The following is a 22,378-nucleotide window of genomic DNA, read 5'->3' as shown; positions in this document are numbered from 1 at the left end:
GACCTCCAACATGTCCGCCAGCGCAGGAGGCGAGCGAGGTGACATCACCTACGTGGCATCTATATGTATATGTACGGAGAGCCTCCTGTTGGAGTCTGAACCTGCTGAGTTTCACAAAGGAAGCTCAGTTCAACTTCCCTGAGAGTGAAGTCACAGCTGGCATCAGTGTGTGTGTGTGTGTGTGTGTGTGTGTGTGTGTGTGTGTTTATTAAAAGTGTATTGTTGCAGTGCCACAATGGAACAAACAGAAAACCCTAAAAATACAGACAGAGGAAGGCGGGAGGGCGTCTCTGGGGAGAAACAGACCAGAGCAGCGTTTCCTCTCTGCAGCCTCTCATTATAGTCACCAACACACCGACTGCAACACACGAAGGAACCAGACTGACGCTGATGTCGGCCGATAAGTCGGCATTACAGTCCACATAAAACCTTTTCTTTATAAAGTCGTCGTTACCGTCATGTTAACGAACAAACTGCTGACACACAGCTGGAGGAACAAGCTGAGACTCAGCCTCATGAATCCTGTGTTGGTCGAGCTGCTTCAATTCATTTTCTTATTTGTACATTAGGAGCCTTTTTGAAGAATGTTTGTTTATGTTATTTACATTATACCTCACATCATGTCAATAAACCAACACTTTCAGTCCTGCTGCACATTTCTCTGGTTTGCATGTCACTGACTTCTCCTGCTGCTGCATCATGAGCTCGACTTTTAAAGTCGCTCGATAAATAAATTTATGACCAGATACTTTAAAACTTCCTCAGCTGTGGTTCATAATTATCCAAACACCTGTTTTATGCACCAAAAAACTTGTAAAAGTCCCAAAATGTCGAAGAAAAGTTTACCGCCAGGCTGAAGAGCTGAAAACATCAGATCTGTGTGGAGTGATGATGATGATGATGAGGAGGAGTCTGTAACCTTCCTCACATCAACACATGAAACTAACAGAAAACTGCAGAAGTAACACCTGAAGACACGAACCCTGGGCGTGACTGTCCACATACTTTTGGCCATAAAGTACATCATGTGGAACGAAGTGTAAAAAAAAAAAGGGAACAGACAGAGCAGGAAGAGGGCGTCGGCCTGCTGGAGGTCAGAGTTCATGGTGAAACAGGAAGAGGAAGTTCTGCCACTTGTTTCCTCTCGAGTGAAGTTAAACTGTGTGTGTGTGTGTTTGTGTGTGTGTGTGTGTGTGTTTGTGTGTGTGTGTGTGTGTGTGTGTGTGTGTGTGTGTGTGTGTTTGTCTCACCGGCGGTGGTTTGGCCACCACGCAGCAGCCCATCTTGTGCCAGAAGTCGCTCATGCCGACGCTCCGCGTCTCCAGCGGCCGGCTGCTGCTGCTCGCTGCTGCCGCCCTGCAGGCCGGAGGAGGAACTGCAGCCTGCGGGTAATCCTGGGGCATTCAGCCGAAAACTGCACCGCAGCTGACACACGGACGACCAAAAAAAACCCCAAAATATACCCCACCTGGAGCTAAATACCGTCCAGTGACGGACAGCAGGAGGACGCAGACTGAAGAAAATATCCAATGAGGATCAGATTAAACTCACTGATCCTCAGACGTCCAGAAGTAAAAGAGAAAAACTGTGTGAACTCCTCGAAAAGTGGCGAAAATCCAAAATGTGTGTTTTTAAATCCAAACTGAGGAGTCGAGAGCTGCAGATTCACTTCTGTGGAGACACAAAGCAACAAATTACAAACTGTTTACATTTCATTCTTACATTTTATTTAAACTTGAATGAATTAAAGTTCATCTCGTGGGTGTTTTCCAGTCACATCATTTCGTCATCGCTTGTTTTCAGAGATGATTTATCGTCTTGAGAAATCTGCTGCTGCTTGTGTAACTTCACCTTTTGCAATCAGTGTTTTTCTTTTATCCCTGATGAGGTTTCTAAACTAACACACTTCTGACTGACCTGAAGTCAAACCTCAGAGGAAGAGACGACACCTGAAGCTCCAGCAGACTGTCGTCACTTTACAAAAACATGCTTCCTTTTCAGAAACGTCCTCACTCACTTTCTCATCACTTTAAAAGATTATCCCCCCTTTTTTTTCCCAAAGCCATCCTCACTCTGTAACCGTGGAAACGTCCTAAAAATATCCCAGAATGTCCTGAAAGTCAAACTGGTCCCCACAAAGATGGAAGAACAGCAGAAACACACTCTGCCTGTTCAGCTGCATGGGAACCAAAACTCTGTGAGACGTCAACACAGCGAACACATTAAGCATGACTAAACACTGGGTGTGGTTCAAACACAGCACAGGAAACACACACACACACACACACACACTCACACACACACACACACACACACACACACACACACACACTCACAGGCTTGTAAAGTTGAAATTAAAGAGTTTCTGGTCGTTTCCAGATGAAACAGACTCGACTGAACGAACAGAAACTGTCCGTTAAGTCGCTTCGATATTCACACAGAGAACAACAGCGCTGACCTTTGACCCCGCAGGTCACATGTTTACAGTGTGATGACTGATTACAGAAACAATCTTTTCTTTTTGTTTTGTACTTTTTTCCACATTTTATAATCATAATGATGCAGCTTCTTTCTCAGGCTGCAACTAATGATTGTGTTTTATTATTGATTGATCATCTCTATAATTCAACCTGAACATTTCATCAGCTGATCGTTTTAGCTCCTCTGATGCTTTTGCAGTCCAGTAAATTCATTCTGCAGCTGCTGCGTCTTAATGAAACACACGCCTGCTCTGCTTCTCGTTAAAGTCACTTAATTTTAGAGTTTTATGGGCGTTAACACGGCGGAGCGATCGGCGGTGCGTTCAGGTGTTAAAGTGAAACTCTGATAACAGAGCGCTGCGTCTTATCAGCTGAAACACAAACAATTATCCAACGTGAGTCGTTAATAACTCGTCATAATGTGTTGAGTCATCTGTGAAAGTTATTCTGCTGACGTCATCGTTGAGAGAGCTGCTGCTGCTCGTTCATGTCTGTGTGGAACCAGATGAACCAGTGGACGTGTTCTGAGACTGGATACTGGACTCAAAGATGGCGTCTAATTCAATCTGATGCTCATCTGGCGCACGAGTGAAAAGTGTTTGTAGCTTTTAGTTTAGAAAGTTTTACAAATATAAAACCTTCATGGATTAAAATTCATAATACAAAGAGTCATAATTAACCTTATTTTCAGTTTGAGGCGTCTCGTCTACAGTTTCACAGACGTCTCTTTTATAACGGAGGCAGCAAGGAATCAGATTTACACTAGGGGTGTTCCCGAATACAAATACATTATAGTACAAATATTTGTTTCATACAAAAATTATTTGTTTTCAGGAAGAAAAATAAACTGTGTCAGATACCAGCGAGCAGGTCGGTTACATCACTATCTCAGTGTCTCTCCTCTGCTCCGCTGTGACGTCTATCAGCAGGTCTCAGTGAGGGGAGTCACATCCACCTGCTGCATGACGCACATTTCCTTATTTGGACATCAGTCCTGGAGTTGGGGGTGTTCCCCAGAGATACAGCTGAACTACTGACACACGCTTCATTGTAACACTTTATTGATAACAGATTGTTGATACTGTGAGTTATAGATGCAGACGTGTGTTCACTGAACGTCTCATTCTGAACATTTAGAGAATGTGGCTGCATGTTCGGCCACTAACAGAAGGTCCCCGTCAGCGTTTCAGTCTCATGTTTTCACTCTTTCAACTCCCCCAAAAATTCTTTGCTGAACAGTGAAAGTCAAAGTCTGGACGATAAGAGAGTGTTTTCCTGATTACGTAAGGGGTTAAACTTTTCTCTCTGTGTTTCTATTTTCAGTGTGAGCAGCGCTGGACCGGCCGCGAGAAGACGTCTGGAGTCCGTCCAAAACATTTCAGCAGATGATAAAGAAAGAATGTTTTGCAGGGCAGAGACACAAGAAACAAGCAGCTTCATGCTTCACGTCAGCACAGATCTGAACACACAAGAGAGGAATTCACACTGTGACGAGCCTGAAGGCCTCAAAAACACAGACATGAGCTTCACCTGAGGGACGGATGAAGACTTCCTGTTTATGCTGAGAGCTCGGACACAGAGGACACACTGTGAAGGGAAACGATTTGAATTAATTCATCCTGAAGCAGCTGCAGAGAAAAGTTCAGTTTGTTGAACTGTCAAAAATCAATCAGGCTGATCAGATTTCTGTTTCTATCTTATAAAAATGTCTCTGTTTGTCCTTCCAGCTGCAGGACGGTTCATCTGAACTTTAGTCCAGAGTGAGACAACCACTGGTCAGACTGGATCAGAGGATGAGTGTAACCGTTGTTTGTAATTTGTAATGTCAGTAAGATAGCTTTTATTGTGAAACAGCCACTTTTATTTAGAAAAGCCAGTTGTGCTGTTCTGACGTACGTGAGAAGGGAGAAATGAGCAGGTTAAGATGCACATGTGCTCCAGCTAAGATACATGCTAAATATCAACCTGTTTAAGTGGTTGTGAAATGTTTAAGGACCCTTCAAGGACCAAGGATAATTCCCTTATTTGCAGAACGCAGCCAACGAGGTAATTCGTGTTTTTGTCTTTATTTTACTTTGATGCTGTAAAGGCTTTTATTTCCGCTAACTTTGTCTTTATACCGTGTGTGTGTGTGTCTGTAGTTTTCACGGTGGATTTGGAGAGAAAGCTACAAATAAACTTTTGCCTGTGCTTCGAGGGAATTACAATGAGTTTTAATGACTTGAGTGATCACCTGACCTTTCCTGTAGCTCAGTGGTTCCCAAACCTGGAGGTCTGCAGCCTCATAAAGAGCCTCAGCAGGACAACTGTGAGACGTCCTCATGTGATTTAACAGGAGCGAAACACAGAAAAGACGAGTTTCTGTTTAATTTGAGCCACGTTAGCTGCACGAACGTCTTTGGTTCAGACGTTTATTATAACTTTGATCCTCTGACTTTCCGTTTAGCGCCGTCATCTGGTCAGAAACACTCCAAACAAAATCCTACTTCAGTAAAAATACAAACAAGTATTATCAGCTTGATGCAGTTAAAGTATGAAAGTATGAAAGAACTACTCTCCAGAGACTGAAAACATGATGCTGTTATTAGTCTTTGGAGCCGTTTCTAAACAAACTAACGTGACCAAACTCTTCCTGATGAAGGATCATGTGACCCAGCGGTGCAGCGGTGAAGATACAAACACTAGTTAGTAGATCAGTTCATCGTTGGTTTGGATCCAAACATGAAGACAAATATAGAAAATCAGCAGAATGATCCTTTAAGTCATCAATAAGCATCATTATGGACGTGACTACAGCCTCCAGGTGGCACTAAAAGGACTTTAAGACTCTTGTTTCAGCAGTTCAAACTCAGTTTCCTGACTCTATTTAAACCTCATGACCAGCCTTCCCATGACCACACGTGTGTGTGTGTGTGTGTGTGTGTGTGTGTGTGTGTGTGTGTGTGTGTGTGTGTTAGCAGAATATTTGTCCCATGATGTCAGTGTGAGGAGGAAGAACAGGAAAACTGTGGAGACGACGGCCTGAACCAACAGGAGCAGAAACACACACACACACACACACACACACACACACACACACACCCCTCCTCGGTCTGCAGATGGTACGGTCCGTCCCGCCCGACTGTCAGTTTGAATTTAAGAACTAAAACTGAGCAGAGTTACAGTTTGTTCACAGGACGGAAAATAAAACGTTACAGGAAGTTTAACGGATCAGAATCTGGTTTATTTCCGAGTCGGGATCATAAAATAACTGTTTCAACATTGGCTGGTCGAAGCTTTCAGATGAGAGGATTTGTTGGTTTTACATGACTGTGAATGTTACATTAGACACAAGACGTCAGCTTGGACTCCAGGAGGTTGTGATGAGCATTTTATTGACCAAATGATTGATTAATCATTGATCATTGATTAATTGTAAAAATAGTCGGCAGATGAATCGATTACAGAAATAATTGTTAGTTGCAGCTCTGAAGGACAAAGTCAAGTCATCATAAATGATAGAAAATATACATTTATAATAAAAATATGTATATTCAGCTGTTAGAGTTTAAAATGAGGAGAACGGACAGAACAGAATATGGACCAGCAGTTAAATGTCCATCATATAAACAGTAAATGTTGTTTAAATAATAATAATAATAATAATAATAATAATAATAATAATAATAGGCTTCACAGATAAAAGTGAGGCAGCAGATCAGCTGAAACAACAACAGACTTCTCCGTCAGACAGTGAACGCACCGCTCAGCAGACAGACGGTGGCCCGGAGGTCTCAGACACAAACTGAAGAGTCACATGATGGCTTTAATCAGCTGAGAGAAGAAGGAACTTCAGAATAATCTATAGCAGCTTCTCTAAACGTCCTGATAAGAGTCTGCGGCTGTCAGACTGAAGTGTTTCTGTTCGCTTCACTTCCTGGTTTCTAAACGCAGACGGATCAGCGATAAAGACTCCAGAGTTTCTTTGTTCACATGTTCAGTAATATCTCAACAGCGTCACACAAAGAGACACAACACTCACTGATATGTGTCAGCTGATCCACTGCTGCAGGACAAAGTACTGATACCAACGAAGAAGAGTAACTTTAAAGGTGCAGAGTGACAGAACAGACTTGGCAGAAACAGAATATAATATTCAGAAGTATGTTTTAATTCGTGTTTAATCACCTGAAAATAAGAATCGTTGTGTTTTCGTTGCGTTAGAATGAGCCTTTATATCTACAGAGGGAACAGCTGCTCTTCCACAGAGCCGCCATGTTTCTACAGAAGCCCAGAAGGGACAAATTAAACACTGACTCTAGAGAGGAACTTTCATGTTTTTTGCAAGTTTGGAGGCCACCGAAGGTTCTCCTTCATGCAATCTGCAACCTCATCACCTGCACTGTTTACCTTCTTCTACAGAAGAACAAGAGAAGCTAGCAGGGCTACTGGAAGCTAGCAGGGCTACTGGAAGCTAGCAGGGCTACTGAAAGCTAGCAGGACTACTGGAGGCTAGCTTGGCTGCTGGAAGCTAGCAGGGCTGCTGGAAGCTAGCAGGGCTACTGGAAGCTAGCAGGACTGCTGGAAGCTAGCAGGGCTACTGGAAGCTAGCAGGACTGCTGGAAGCTAGCAGGGCTACTGAAAGCTAGCAGGGCTACTGGAAGCTAGCAGGGCTGTTGGAAGCTAGCAGGGCTACTGAAAGCTAGCAGGACTGCTGGAAGCTAGCAGGGCTACTGGAAGCTAGCAGGGCTACTGGAAGCTAGCAGGACTGCTGGAAGCTAGCAGGGCTACTGAAAGCTAGCAGGACTGCTGAAAGCTAGCAGGGCTACTGGAAGCTAGCAGGGCTACTGGAAGCTAGCAGGGCTAATGGAAGCTAGCAGGGCTACTGGAAGCTAGCAGGGCTGTTGGAAGCTAGCAGGGCTACTGGAAGCTAGCAGGGCTACTGGAAGCTAGCAGGACTGCTGGAAGCTAGCAGGGCTACTGGAAGCTAGCAGGGCTACTGGAAGCTAGCCTGCTATCCTGGTTGTTGTCCTGCTGTCTAGTTTTACAGTAAAACTCTGAACAGCAAAGAGAAACATGGAGTAAAGTTTGCTGCTGCGTTTCTTTATTCTTTCCTCTCTTTAAGGTTATTATTATAAAGTTTTTATAAACTTGAACATGTTAAAGATCCCTTCTACACTGTTTCTACAGTTTTCTCCTTCACTGTAAAGAGCGTCTCAGTGTTTGTGTCTGCAGGCTTCAAGTTTCTGGACCACGACTGGCACAAATCCTGCAGGTTCGTCCAGGTGTTAAAACTGAGATTTAAGGTGAGCTCAGAGAAAGCTTCAAAACAAGAAAAACATGTTTCTGAGTGGACGAGACTTTCAAGTTGTGTGATTCTGTCTCCTTTTCCATGACCCATATATGTGACGGGGAGGTGAGAGAGAGAGAGAGAGAGAGAGAGAGAGCAGCTTCACAATGAACTCTTTTCATTCACATATATAACGGAAAAACTTCCCGGCTGGTTAACGGTCGCTCCTGTTTTTTAAAAAACACAACGACAACCTTTCACATCTCTGCTGACATAGAGAAAACACACACACACACACACATACACACACATACACACACACATATACACACACCTGAAACTGGACTGGATCAGACCAGATCAGATCAGACTGTTGGATAAATTTAAAAACACAAGATAATAAACTGCTTTGTCTTCCTTCCTTTAATTAGTAAAAAAAATGTATTGAGTTTGGCAGCAGAACAGCTCTGATAAGACTCCCCCCCCCCCCCCCCCCCCCGTGTGTGTGTGTGTGTGTGTGTGTGTCTGTGTGTTTGCAGGCTGAAGGTTAAATCCACTTCTCTCCACACTAACAAACACTGAGGTCGGAGTCCAGCCGCCACACGCTGCTGTGAACGAGCTCGCCGACCCGTCCAGACGCCGCTCACACTCACTTCCTGCTCCTGTCACCACACACTTAATGATTTTTTTTGGGTGATTTTAAAGGTCTGTGTCACATTTGAAACACAGCCACTGAAATAAGAAAAGATTCACACGAGAAGAAAGTTCAACGAGTTCATATCACCATGGCAACGGCACAATCCAACACGCGGACAGAGTTCAGTCCAACATCACTGAGAAACAAAAAGCCCTGAGTCAGTGAGAAAGTCCCGAGAACATCTGCAGCGATTTAACTGACAGAAGAGTTTTTGTTTGAGGATGAGCTCAGCTCACAGAGAGGTGAAGGGATGACACATATCTGCTGCTGCTGAACAGTCTGCACACAGTCAAAACACTAATCCAGCCGCCCGAGGACTTCACCTGCACATCAGCTGCACACAGTCATGTTCAGACACATCCAGGAACTAACAAGATGACCAGGAACTAACAACAAACTAACAACAAGCTAACAAGGTGACCAGGAACTAACAACAAACTAACAACAAGCTAACAAGGTGACCAGGAACTAACAAGGTGACCAGGAACTAACAAGATGACCAGGAACTAACAACAAACTAACAACAAGCTAACAAGGTGACCAGGAACTAACAAGGTGACCAGGAACTAACAAGATGACCAGAAACTAACAACAAACTAACAACAAGCTAACAAGGTGACCAGAAACTAACAACAAACTAACAACAAGCTAACAAGGTGACCAGGAACTAACAACAAACTAACAACAAGCTAACAAGGTGACCAGGAACTAACAACAAACTAACAACAAGCTAACAAGGTGACCAGGAACTAACAACAAACTAACAACAAGCTAACAAGATGACCAGGAACTAACAACAAACTAACAACAAGCTAACAAGGTGACCAGAAACTAACAAGGTGACCAGAAACTAACAACAAACTAACAACAAGCTAACAAGATGACCAGAAACTAACAACAAACTAACAACAAGCTAACAAGGTGACCAGGAACTAACAACAAACTAACATCAAACTAACAAGGTGACCAGGAACTAACAACAAACTAACAACAAGCTAACAAGGTGACCAGGAACTAACAACAAACTAACAAGGTGACCAGGAACTAACAACAAACTAACAACAAGCTAACAAGGTGACCAGGAACTAACAACAAACTAACAACAAGCTAACAAGATGACCAGGAACTAACAACAAACTAACAACAAGCTAACAAGGTGACCAGGAACTAACAAGGTGACCAGGAACTAACAAGGTGACCAGGAACTAACAAGGTGACCAGGAACTAACAACAAACTGACTATAACCATGTTGATCTCTTGGAGCTGATAAACTTCAGATATGTGAAGACAGTTTTCAGTCCGTCAGTGTGTTTATGTGTCACATACTCAGATTAAACTAACACACACACAGCTGTAAACAACAGCAGCTGTTTTCTGTCACAAACAAACATCTGCATCAAACACTGATAAACGACATGATGGACATTTTAATGTCTTTATTAAACGATTACTCACGATATTCATTGTCAGATTAATGGATGATGAAAACAGTCGTTAGTTGCAGCCTGAAAACAGTAAAATATTATAGAAAGTAAGTTCATATCACACGACACGAGTCTGCAGGGACATTAGATAAGATTTTTCTCATTTTTCCTGCAGCTCATGAACACAGCTGAGCGTTCAGTGTTTCCTGCAGCTCGCCACAGTCAGCAGCTTCTTCCTCTAAACTGACTCCAGACCTGTAATTTGGCTCCTTCACACTGAGAACTACATGTTTCAAACCCGACTGCATCACAGAGGAGTTTATTTTTAGCTCAGGTTCCTGAAACATTTCTCTGATTCGTCCTGGTCCCTCAATCCTGCGACCTCCGACCTTTCACCTCCAGGTCAGCTGGGACTTTTGGGATCAAAAAACCTTTTTTCTTGCTGTTTTTTACTGACTGAGAGTCGATCTGGAAACAAATCCCAAAACAACACCCAAGTTTTTAAAAAGTAAAACTTAGCAAAACCTTTGCTGTTAGATACAAAACCAGCAGGACAGAAAAGGAAAATAAAAGGACATCAGTCAATGTTTTGGAGTTGTTGGAAGATGGATTTATGTCTCCTTTGATGGAGCGAGGCTAACAGTTTCCCCCTGCTTCCAGTCTTTGCACTAAGCTAGGCTAACAGATTTCCCCCTGCTTCCAGTCTTTGTGCTAAGCTAGGCTAAACACATCTGTCTCTGTACTGTGACACACAGAAACAGAAAAACTTTAAACTGATATCCATCTGATCTTTTGGGGAAGACAAAAACAAGAAGATTTACTAAACATATCAGCCTGTTCCTGTTACATTCCTCTTGGTTGGTTCTTAGCTAGCTGGCTAATATATCAGCAAGAAATCATTAGCTTGCAGCTAACAAATATTAGCTTGGTGATAATTGAAGTCTGTGATTTGCGGTTTGGAATATTAATTAAAAAGCTTTGAGCTGCCAGAATGCAACATGTACATATATGAGTGCACTAAAATGAACATAAATTAGCACAACTTACTCTTGTGGTTGATAATGACTGATCGTACTTAATTAAACCACCAGAATCTTAAAGAGTTTGTTGTGATTAAAATTGCAGGATATTTTCTGAATTTTTTCCTCTTTTGATGGAGCGAGGCTCACACTTTCCCTCTGCTTCCAGTCTTTGTGCTAAGCTAGGCTAACAAAGCAAGGCTAACAGTTTCCCTCTGCTTCCAGTCTTTGTGCTAAGCCAGGCTAACAGTTTCCCCCTGCTTCCAGTCTTTGTGCTAAGCTAGCTAGGCTAACAGTTTCCCCCTGCTTCCAGTCTTTGTGCTAAGCTAGGCTAACAGTTTCCCCCTGCTTCCAGTCTTTGTGCTAAGCTAGGCTAACAGTTTCCCCCTGCTTCCAGTCTTTGTGCTAAGCTAGGCTAACAGTTTCCCCCTGCTTCCAGTTTTTGTGCTTAGCTAGGTTAAACACACCCTGGACACAGACATGAAACATCTGACACAGTTTCAGTTGAAGTTCAGAAGAAATTCAAACCACTTAAAGATAAAAAAGAAATCCAAACTACAACTTCAAAGATGCAGAAGACCACAGAGTAACACAGACCCGGTGTTACAGTTTATTCTGTGACGCTTCAGACTCTGTGACCTGATTAGAAAATGTCTTGTGAGAAAGTCTTGTGTCCATCTGTTTACATGAACCTGAATCCAACATTAAGTCTTCCACACGAAACGTCCTTAAGACTGAAATTCAAAAAAATTAGGTCACAAGATTTGACGGGTCACAGAAAACAGTGTAACACCAGCCTCCCTGAACTGCAGGACAGATAATTCAAACGCTTCACACGGCCTTAATTATCCCTATATTAACACACACACACACACACACACACACACACAAACCAGAAGTCACTTAAATACATGTTACAAGTTATTTTTTGACTTTTCTTTAAAACATCTACATGTCTGTTGATTAATTCATTAACTATCTTTCAGCTGTAAAATCACAATCACTGCTGCCTACTTCACCAAAAGTATGTGGAAAAGTACTTTTAAAAACTCCTTAAAAAGCTTTAAAGTCACATGAAGTCATTTAAAAAAAAAGTCTGTTTTACTTTCTGTCAGTTTGAAGGTTGAACTCTGAGGTCTGTTTTAACTTCAGCTGACACATTTAAACATTTCAGGAAGTTTTGACGTTATTAATTCAGTTAAAGTTGAACTTTTCCTGTGTGGATCCAGCAGTTTAAAACCAGAAGCAGCAGCAGACTCACCCAAGAGACGATCAGCCAGCGAACAGACGAGCAGCAGAATGAGATCTGCAGTGTGGGATCATTAACCAGCTCTCTCTCTCTCTCTCTCTCTCTCTCTGTCTGAGGTGTGGCTCCAACCAGGAAATCCATCCTCCAGCTTCTCTACTGGACACGTTTTTTATTTTTTCCTCCTCTGCTCCCTGTGAGACAGTTTATCAGTCAAACAGCACCACCTGCTGACTCCACAGACTCATCAGACCCAGACACATCACACAATGTACTGTGTACATATCATGTTTAATGTCAAATAAGCTCCAAAACTCAGCTTTATAAAGCTGATTCTTTTATTCTTTTTTTTACAGCATTTGTTTTCTCCTTTTGTCTTTCCTGCTGCTCTGTTGTTGTTGTTGTTGTTGTTGGAACGTCTTTTTGCCATTTTGTTTATCTATGTAAAGCATCTTTTACCTTTTAACCCTCATATACTGTACAAGTTCAGACCCTTCATAGTATCCCCTCATAATGAGCCTCTATACCAATGAAATGGAAGTAAAATGTGCTGCAGACGTTCTGCTGTTAGTAGACGAGGTGATCATGACCAAAGATATTTAGTCCAATCAGACAGAAAACAGAGTTTCTGTAGCTTTGAATGAGATCCTGAGATGAAGACAGAAGAAAATACTTTGCTCACTGTTGGAAAAAACATCTTTATTGATTATGTAAAGCTTCAGATTGTTCACACATCCAATCAGTAAAGTCTGTTAAATGACTCTTGTTCAATGATTTCATGTTCAGATTCACTTCATCCACACAATCAGTTAGTTTAACCCAGAATGTCTATGAGCTCTCAGAAACAATGGAGACAAAAACATGAAGAATTACAACAGAATCTGACACATGAAGTCTGAAATGACTTCTGTCTATTTGAGTTTACACAACTCAGCTGTGTCTCCTTCATAACAAAGATAAAGTCCAGCATAGAGAGGCTGAGTGAATGTGGTCTGGACTCTGTAGAGGAGAGTCATGGTTTCAGAGACGCTGTAGAAGGACAGAATACCTGCTGTGTGATCCAGATACACTCCTACTCTGGAGGAACGAGGACCGAAGACGCAAGTTGAGATATCATTGAACCAAAATGTATAACTGTTAGTTTTACAATCTAAAGACCAAGATTGTTTATTACGTCCAAACGCAGATTCATATCCTTCTCTGCTGATATTCTTGTATGTGACTGCTACATCAACACTTTCCCCTCCCCTCTTCACCTCCCAGTAACAACGTCCAGTCAGACTCTCTCTACTCAGGACCTGACAACATCTAGTGAATCTGTCTGGGTGACTAAAATAAAGCTGGTGTTGTTTCGTTCGCTCTGCTTTTCTGTTCCCATCAGATAATAACAGCAGTGTGTGTGCTGTGTTTGGATCCAGGGTGATTTCACGTGAATATTTTAAGAATCCAGCTCTGGTCTTGGGTTCTGGTTGTGGCAGTAAAACGTCCACTTCAGTCCCTGTCAGTGAGATGTTTGTCCTTTTCTCCGTCAGGATGTCCTGTAGTTGATCTCTGAGCTTTGACACAGCTGCTGTCACATCCTCAAAGTGTCTCAGAGGACGGATATTGATGCTGGATGAGTCTGTAGGTTCACTGAGTTGTGACAGTGAGGGGTAGTTGTGTAGAAACTGGTTGTGATCCTCTGTGTGTGAGAGCTTCTTCAGTTCAGTGTCTTTCCTCTTCAGCTCAGTGATCTCCTGCTCCAGCTTCTCCTGAAGCTCTTTGACTCGACTCACTTCAGTTTCCTGCTGGGATCTGATCTGCTGCTTCACATCAGAGCTTCTTTTCTGGATGAGACGGATCAGCTCAGTGAAGATCTTCTCACTGTCCTTCACTGCTTTATCAGCAGAGCGACTGACGGCCTCCACCTCCTGTTGAAGCAGCTTCACATCTTTCTCTCTGTCCTGGATTCTCTGCTGGATGTGTTGTCGACTCACCTCGAGCTCTCTCTGCCTCTCAGTCCTTTCTGCTGCAGCTGAGACTGTGTCGTGGCCTTTATGTTCATCCACAGAGCAGAGATAACAGATACTCTGCTGATCAGTACGGCAGAACATCTTCATCACCTCATCATGACGAGAGCAGATGTTCTCCTGGAGCTTCTCCGAGGGGTCGACCAGCTTGTGTTTCTTTAATGGACCTACATCATAATGAGGCTGGAGGTGATTCTCACAGTAAGAGATCAGACACTGCAGACAGGACTTGAGGGCTTTCAGCTTCCTCCCAGTGCAGACATCACAGGCCACATCTTCAGGTCCAGCATAGCAGTGATCAGCAGGAGCAGCTTGGAGTCCAGTCTTCTTCAGCTGCTCCACTAAAGCTGCTAACATGGTGTTTTTCACCAGGACAGGCCTCGGTGTGCAGGTCTGTCTGCACTGAGGGCAGCTGTAGATCTTCTGATCCTCTCTATCCCAGTGTGTTTTAATACAGCCCATGCAGTAGCTGTGTCCACAGGGAATAGCCACCGGATCCTTCAGTAGATCCAGACAGATCGAACAAGAGAAGGTTTCTCGGTCCAGCTGGACTCCTTTCTGCGCCATGTCTGCTCTCAGTAGCAACGACTGAGAAGTTGCACAAGTTTGAGCTCTGATCTGAACAACATGTGTTTCTGCAGTGAATGCAGCCTGCAGCTCTTATACTGCATCACATGTTGGTTCCACCCATCTGCAAACTGTAGATCTGAAGGGGAGGGAACCAGGAAGTGGAGCTTGTTGTGTTTAAAGGGGCAGGGATGGTTATCAGGACGAGGAGCAGCACTGTGAATTAAAACTGTTTCCTCAGTTACATTGAAGTCTCAGTTAAAAGCTGTTCACCATCTGAAAACACTTTTACATTTAGCTGTGAAATACTTGTTGGCATGTCAGGGTTTGGTGATGCCTCCATATTTCTGTAACTCTTATTTAAAATCAGATCAATTTCTATTTATTGGTTAAAAAAACAGCTGACTGACAACTTAGAGCACAGGCGTCGTAGCTATTATATGCAGCTTTTACCATGTTGAATATCAGTGCATCAGTCTGTCCACTCTGCTGTGTCCATTCCACTTGCTTATTGGGAGAATGACCAAATCAGTGAAACTCCAACATGTTTTCACTGCTACCTTCAGCCAGCAGATTCTCACTCAGCACACACACATACAAGGAAGATGAATGTAGTTTATTGCATCAGGACGCATCGACTACAGTCGTTCTCCACTTCACTCATTAATTTGATAACATTAAAGAACCTCATTTAACAGAAATTGTAACATGCAAACATTAAGAGATCTTCAAGTTTAAATAAACACTGAGTGGTTCTTATTAAAGATGGCTCTGAATTAGTACCTCAACTAAAACTGGCAAAACACAGTTAAGTAAATAAAACTAAAACAGGGGACAAATGCTGCTCCTCTACTCCCAACTACACCGAATAATTCTTACCCCAAAACCTGAATCCAAGGATGAAAATATACAATTTCATGTGTGAAACGCCTCCACACCGGCAACAAGAGGCCTGCTATAACACCTACACAAATGCCGTATGGATACCACGACATATCCCAGGTTTTAAACAAGACAGCCAACAAATAATCCCACAAAAAGACAATTTGACTCAAATTTACAAAGAATTAAGTTTACCAAAGAAAAGTCTGTCATTATTCACACTCAGGCAAGTTTGGACGAGTCCCCATTTGTCATGAACTGGCTCATTAACAAAAAAGGGAATCACACATGATTAAAGCTTGTAAAATGACATTTATTGTCAACTTAAGATAAAATATAATAATAATGTTAGTCAACTAGGTCAATAATGAATGCAGTGTGTAGATGAGTGAAGTACGTGATGTGTGCAAACAAAACATAAACCCTGAGCCATCTGTCTGTGGAGGCCTGGGAGGAAGAGAAGAGAAAGAGGTTAACAAGAAGCCTCCCAAATAGGCTGGAGGCCTGAACTACCCAGCTGCAGGTAGTTTACTGACGCCATCTCCAGCCCCGCCCACCGGCTCCTGAGACAGGAAGCCAAAGCGACCTGACAATCACTGTTTGTCAGGACGCAACAAACCTTCTTCAAACCCAAACTTGATCAGATGAATTCTTACTATTTTCCAGTTTTTTAGGCCTGTATAACAAAGACTTTATCAACTAAATGAACAAATAAAATCTTGTTAGTTAAAAGCAACAAGTAATAGAAAACTCTGCTCTTTCCTCTGTGACAAAGCTGCTTTAGTGAAGAAAGCTGAAAGTTCAGAGACTGACTGACAAACGTTTGTCTGCTCTGAACATGAACTCTGGACTTTGTGGTGTTTCAGGAGGAAAACTGCCTCAAATAAACTCTCATTTTAGTTTCACATTTTCTCCAGAAGCTTTGAATGAGATCCTGAGATGAAGACAGAAGAAAATACTTTGCTCACTGTTGAAAAAACATCTTTATTGATTATGTAAAGCTTCAGATTGTTCACACATCCAATCAGTAAAGTCTGTTAAATGACTCTTGTTCAATGATTTCATGTTCAGATTCACTTCATCCACACAATCAGTTAGTTTAACCCAGAATGTCAGCTATGTACAAGAACATAATAAATGATTATTATCATGATAATTACAGTTTAATTGTACATTTCTTCATGAATTTACACAAATACATCAATACAAACATGAAACTAACATTTAGAACAAAGAGAAGTTTATATTTTCATCTGAAGAAACGTCAGTGAAGGTAAAAGACGTCATCATGAGCAGCGATAGCCTCCATGGATAAAAACACACAGCAAAAAGTCACATTTAAAGAAACTGAAAACATCAACAGAACAAGAAATGAAAAGAAAAAAGTGTTGATAATCCCAGTTTGATTGACAGCTGATCTCTGTGCAGTTCAGAAACACCACAGCAACGAGCTCTCAGAAACAATGGAGACAAAAACATGAAGAATTACAACAGAATCTGACACATGAAGTCTGAAATGACTTCTGTCTATTTGAGTTTACACAACTCAGCTGTGTCTCCTTCATAACAAAGATAAAGTCCAGCATAGAGAGGCTGAGTGAATGTGGTCTGGACTCTGTAGAGGAGAGTCATGGTTTTAGAGACACTGTAGAAGGACAGAATACCTGCTGTGTGATCCAGGTACACTCCTATTTTGGAGGAACGAGGACCGAAGACGGGAGTTGAGATATCATTGAACCAAAATGTATAACTGTCATTGTCACAATCTAAAGACCAAGATTGGTTATTACGTCCAAATCCAGATTCAGGTCCTGCTCTGCTGATATTCTTGTATGTGACTGCTACCTCAACTCCTCTCCCTCTCCACTCCACCTCCCAGTAACAACGTCCAGTCAGACTCTCGCTACTCAGGACCTGACACCAATCAGTGAATCTGTCTGGGTGACTAAAATAAAGCTGGTGTTGTTTCGTTCGCTCTGCTTTTCTGTTTCCATCAGATAATAACAGCAGTGTGTCTGCTGTGTTTGGATCCAGAGTGATTTCACGTGAATATTTTAAGAATCCAGCTCTGGTCTTGGGTTCTGGTTGTGGCAGTAAAACGTCCACTTCAGTCACTGTTGGTGAGATGTTTGTCCATTTCTCCGTCAGGACGTCCTGTAGTTGATCTCTGAGCTCTGACACAGCTGCTGTCACATCCTCAAAGTGTCTCAGAGGACGGATATTGATGCTGGATGAGTCTGTAGATGCACTGAGTTGTGACAGTGAGAGGTAGTTGTGTAGAAACTGGTTGTGATCCTCTGTGTGTGAGAGCTTCTTCAGTTCAGCGTCTTTCCTCTTCAGCTCAGTGATCTCCTGCTCCAGCTTCTCCTGAAGCTCTTTGACTCGACTCACTTCAGTTTCCTGCTGGGATCTGATCTGCTGCTTCACATCAGAGCTTCTTTTCTGGAGGAGACGGATCAGCTCAGTGAAGATCTTCTCACTGTCCTCCACTGCTTTATCAGCGGAGCGACTGACGGCCTCCACCTCCTGCTGAAGCAGCTTCACATCTTTCTCTCTGTCCTGGATTCTCTGCTGGATGTTTTGTCGACTCACCTCGAGCTCTCTCTGCCTCTCAGTCCTTTCTGCTGCAGCTGAGACTGTGTCGTGGCCTTTATGTTCATCCACAGAGCAGAGATAACAGATACTCTGCTGATCAGTACGACAGAACATCTTCATCACCTCATCATGACGAGAGCAGATGTTCTCCTGGAGCTTCTCCGAGGGGTCGACCAGCTTGTGTTTCTTTAATGGACCTACATCATAATGAGGCTGGAGGTGATTCTCACAGTAAGAGATCAGACACTGCAGACAGGACTTGAGGGCTTTCAGCTTCCTCCCAGTGCAGACATCACAGGCCACATCTTCAGGTCCAGCATAGCAGTGATCAGCAGGAGCAGCTTGGAGTCCAGTCTTCTTCAGCTGCTCCACTAAAGCTGCTAACATGGTGTTTTTCACCAGGACAGGCCTCGGTGTGAAGGCCTGTCTGCACTGAGGGCAGCTGTAGATCTTCTTCTGATCCTCTCTATCCCAGTGTGTTTTAATACAGCCCATGCAGTAGCTGTGTCCACAGGGAATAGCCACGGGATCCTTCAGTAGATCCAGACAGATCGAACAAGAGAAGGTTTCTCGGTCCAGCTGATCTCCTTTCTGCGCCATGTCTGCTCTCAGTGGCAACTTCCTGAGAAAGTGAAACAAGTTTGAGCTCTGATCTGAACAACATGTGTTTCCGCAGTGAATGCTGCCTGCAGCTCTTATACTGCATCACATGTTGGTTCCACCCATCTGCAAACTGTAGATCTGAAGGGGAGGGAACCAGGAAGTGGAGCTTGTTGTGTTTGAAGGGGCATCAGTTACAGTGAAGTCTCAGTTAAAGGGACACAGTTTGTGTCCCTTGATCATATCATAGACATAGTCACACACACTAAGCCAACTTCTTGTCCTCTGGATATTCTCTCACCATGCCTCTTAAAAGAAGTGTTTGACACAGTTGGTCCCACAATATTACGCATCCTAAACAGTAGTCTAGAAACTGGCTCTGTTCCGTCCAGCCTTAAACATGCAATAGTACATCCCATTATTAAAAAGCCCAACCTCGATTCAACCGTTCTAGATAATTTCCGACCCATTTTAAAAACTGCAATTTCTATCAAAAGTCTTGGAAAAAAAATGTCTACTCACAGCTTCTGTCCTTCTTAGGAAATAACGATATCATGGAGAAATTTCAGTCAGGTTCCAGGGCCCGTCACAGCAGAGAGATAGCTCTCTGACGATCTGCTCTCATCTCTTGACTCTGGAAAATGTGCCATCCTGATTCTTCTGGACCTTAGCTCCGCTTTTGACACAGTCGACCACACTATTCTCCTGCACTGTCTTGAGCATCAGGTTGGTATTTACGGCAGCGCCCTCCAGTGGTTTGCCTCCTTCCTAGCAGACAGGTCATTCTCTGTCAAAATTGGAAACCTCTTCTCCTCGTCTGCTCCCATCACCTGCGGAGTCCCTCAAGGCTCCATTTTAGGGCCCGTCTTATTCACCTTATATATGCTCCCTCTTGGCTCCATCTTTCATAAGCACAATATCTCCTATCATTGCTACGCAGATGATACACAGCTATACCTCCCATTAGAACCTGGTGATAACAATGATAACGCAGTTAGGTCCCTTCTTGACTACGTCCTGGATATACAAAATTGGATGACACAAAACTATCTTCAGTTAAATGCTAGTAAGACCTCCCAATGGGGAGGCAATCTATGGGCATGAACTTTGTGTCAAACAGAGGCTTCTGACGTCTAAACTATAAGTCTGACCACTTTCAAATATGTATCAATGGATTCGCCATAAAATTTCCTACTAAAATATGATTTTTAATGTAAGATTTGGCCAAAGTCATGGGATTTATGAGGATATTTCACAAGAAGCGTCCTCTAAAATCCTCCTCTCCAACTGCTCCTGGTGATGTCACTCCCTCAGTGCTGTGAAACATTCCGCAATACACACTCATTATAAAATCACAGGAGGAGCAAGAAAAGACTTTAAAACTCACACTCTAATATCTCAAAAACAATAAAAGATAGAAAAAACATGTAAATTCAAGATTTGTAGGTCAAAGTCTCGTGACTCATTTAAAGTTCAAATGAAGTTTGTATCTAAAACTATGTGGAAGCAGTAAATGTTCAAAAAGGTGTGGGTTCACTCACACTCTCCATTCAAATATATGAGTATTTTTCTGTGTCCAGCTGCAGTTACTTATTGTCTCTACACACCTGACAGTACACATGTCAATCACACTTTGACCAGGTCATGTGGGTTAAAAGTCTTTACTTTTCTAAAAATAGACTTGATGAAAATTAGGAAGTTAGTTTGTTTTACACCCAAACTCAACAAGAGTTTTCAATTTACTAATTGAAATTCAAGTGAATGGGCCCAAAACTTGCTTAATTTTGATGACACAGGTGTGAGCAAGACAGACAACAGACACACTTTCAAAATAAAAGCACACCACACTTGTAAAGAAATATCTCTCATTTTTAAAAAGCAAAACGATCTGATCCCGATGGACCAGAGTGCTCACAGCTTTAATTATCTTTAAATCTTTTAACTGTTATGCAGTGACATCATTACATCAGCTGATACAACTGAGCTCCTGATAACTGTGTGAGGTTATGAAATGTATGAGATAAAAAACAGCAGACCTGTAACGCTTATCAATTCAAGACTGTTGCTTTACATGAAAGGTGGCAGATGGTTGTTATATTGATGCCTTTTGTCAAGAAATGTTTATATTTATGTGGAGAGTTTCTCAGTAGCACCAAGATAAGCGACTAATAACAGAATCCAGCTGTGAGGCTTCATATAGTAGAAATGATGGAAGATGAATGTAGTTTATTGCATCGGGACACTTTGACTACAGTCGTTCTCCGCTTCACCCGTTGATTTCATAACATTAAAGAAACTTATTATTAAAGAAATTTAACAGAAATTGCAACATGCAAACATGCAAACATCTTTAAATCTAAATAAACAACGAGTGGCTCTGAATTAGTCATTGAATCAATTTTTAATATCTTTAAATACGAGATCTGAGGTCAAAAACTTCCTCTGGATGAAATTACAAAATGTTGCCGTCACTGTTCTCCTGCTAATATATCCAGATAAAAGTATTAAAACATCTGTTCAAAATCATCAAGACCCCCCAGTTAGATCGTCCCAACACATCCATGACTGGGAGTTATTACACTGGAGTGTGATAAAACTGGAGTACTAGTATCACCAGTATCACCAGTAAAACAGTGCCCCCAGCTGACGGAAAACATTCACTGCATCTGTGACTTTTATTGATTGATTGTGTGTGTGTGTGTGTGTGTGTGTGTGTGTGTGTGTGTGTCAGAAACATGCCACACGTACCGGAAACTGATCTTCATTTCAAAATAAATGTACAAATGTCTTTAGTCAAACACGCTGGTGCAAAGAAACGTCATCTATAATACAGAATATATTGTATATGTAGTAAAATGTTTAATAATATGTAGATTAGACTCCTTAAAACAACACAATATGTTTACTTGTGAGCTCTTGTCACTGGTTTGTTGGTTATTGAGATCCAGTCAGGATTTCATTTTCTCTGTTTGAATCATTTTTAGGCTGAAAAGGATGAAAGAAAAAAAAATAAACAAAGATTATAGAAACGTCTGAAAAAATAAATGTGATTTTGTATGTTTTTGTTTTCAGCACCACTGCTGCTAATAACAATAATGTACATTAAAATAATATAAAATTGACATTATTTTAAAAATAAATATAAATGATTGTTGAATGTAAACTTTCAGGTGTTAAAAATATGGATTCACTAAAACACAATAAATATTAAAGGAAAAAAAAAGAAGATTAATTTGATCAATTTCCCCCAAATGTATACAAATGTTTCCAGTTTCAGATGTTGATCAGAAACTTTTCTTTCTATTTTGTTTTTACATTAATCAGTGTAAGAAGTACTCAGATATATTACTGCAGTAAAAGTACCAATACTACAATGTTAGAGCAGCATGTTACTGTTGTAGCTGCTGGAGGTGGAGCTAGTTTACACTACTTTATATACAGTTAGCTAGTTTAGTCCAGTGGTTCCCAACCTAGGGGTCGGGCCCCTCCAAAGGGTCAGCAGATAAATCTGAGGGGTGGTGAGATGATTAATGGGAGAGGAAAGAAGAAAAAACAAAGTTCTGATACACAAATCTGTTTTCAGTTTTTG

The 22,378-nt window shown here is 42.0% G+C and overlaps 3 protein-coding genes and 2 long non-coding RNA genes across 6 annotated transcripts in view; 2 read left to right on the top strand and 3 right to left on the bottom strand.

The window, feature by feature from the left end:
- Positions 1-12,748, bottom strand: part of cdc42se1 (CDC42 small effector 1) — a 28,197-nt gene extending 15,449 nt beyond the window's left edge. Inside the window, exons 1-2 of one of the 2 annotated variants that reach the window (XM_044336210.1) lie at positions 12,152-12,748; positions 1,251-1,671 (exon numbers count right to left, since the gene is read on the bottom strand). In XM_044336210.1, coding sequence (XP_044192145.1) covers positions 1,251-1,403 — 153 coding nt within the window. In that variant the 5' untranslated portion in view covers positions 1,404-1,671; positions 12,152-12,748. Of the gene's footprint in view, positions 1-1,250; positions 1,672-4,718; positions 4,996-12,151 lie in introns of those variants that run through there. The other variant, XM_044336211.1, reaches the window with a different exon arrangement.
- LOC122970153 lies at positions 4,374-4,659 on the top strand. The gene is made up of 2 exons (XR_006399160.1): positions 4,374-4,526; positions 4,622-4,659. It is a non-coding gene; the product is annotated as an uncharacterized LOC122970153 (long non-coding RNA).
- LOC122970143 lies at positions 6,082-9,119 on the top strand. The gene is made up of 3 exons (XR_006399150.1): positions 6,082-7,584; positions 7,695-7,765; positions 8,289-9,119. It is a non-coding gene; the product is annotated as an uncharacterized LOC122970143 (long non-coding RNA).
- On the bottom strand, positions 10,275-15,846 carry LOC122970354 (E3 ubiquitin/ISG15 ligase TRIM25-like). The gene is made up of 3 exons (XM_044336470.1): positions 13,566-15,846; positions 13,230-13,270; positions 10,275-10,313 (listed from the first exon to the last, which is right to left on the bottom strand). Exons 1-3 carry the CDS (start codon positions 14,710-14,712, stop codon positions 10,275-10,277), a joined length of 1,227 nt encoding a protein of 408 aa, XP_044192405.1. The 5' UTR covers positions 14,713-15,846.
- Positions 15,847-17,062: 1,216 nt separating this feature from the next.
- On the bottom strand, positions 17,063-19,334 carry LOC122970028 (tripartite motif-containing protein 16-like). Its single transcript, XM_044336118.1, has one exon. The coding sequence runs from the start codon at positions 18,787-18,789 to the stop codon at positions 17,122-17,124; it is 1,668 nt and encodes a 555-aa protein (XP_044192053.1). The 5' UTR covers positions 18,790-19,334; the 3' UTR covers positions 17,063-17,121.
- Between the last annotated feature and the right edge of the window lie 3,044 nt (positions 19,335-22,378).

Source organism: Thunnus albacares, chromosome 19, assembly GCF_914725855.1.
Source record: "Thunnus albacares chromosome 19, fThuAlb1.1, whole genome shotgun sequence".
Lineage (NCBI taxonomy): Eukaryota > Metazoa > Chordata > Actinopteri > Scombriformes > Scombridae > Thunnus > Thunnus albacares.
The sequence above is the reverse complement of the archived record's forward strand: the minus strand, read 5'-3'. Positions and strand labels throughout refer to the sequence as shown.

Coding starts and splice junctions, on each gene's coding strand:
- LOC122970028 (XM_044336118.1), bottom strand. CDS start 18,789: ATGGCGCAGAAAGGAGATCAGCTGGACCGAGAAACCTTCTCTTGTTCG.
- LOC122970354 (XM_044336470.1), bottom strand. CDS start 14,712: ATGGCGCAGAAAGGAGTCCAGCTGGACCGAGAAACCTTCTCTTGTTCG. Junction 13,271..13,565: donor TGGATTCTTAAAATATTCAC/GTGAAATCACCC, acceptor TAAAACTAACAG/TTATACATTTTGGTTCAATG. Junction 10,314..13,229: donor TATCTCAACTTGCGTCTTCG/GTCCTCGTTCCT, acceptor AGTAAAAAACAG/CAAGAAAAAAGGTTTTTTGA.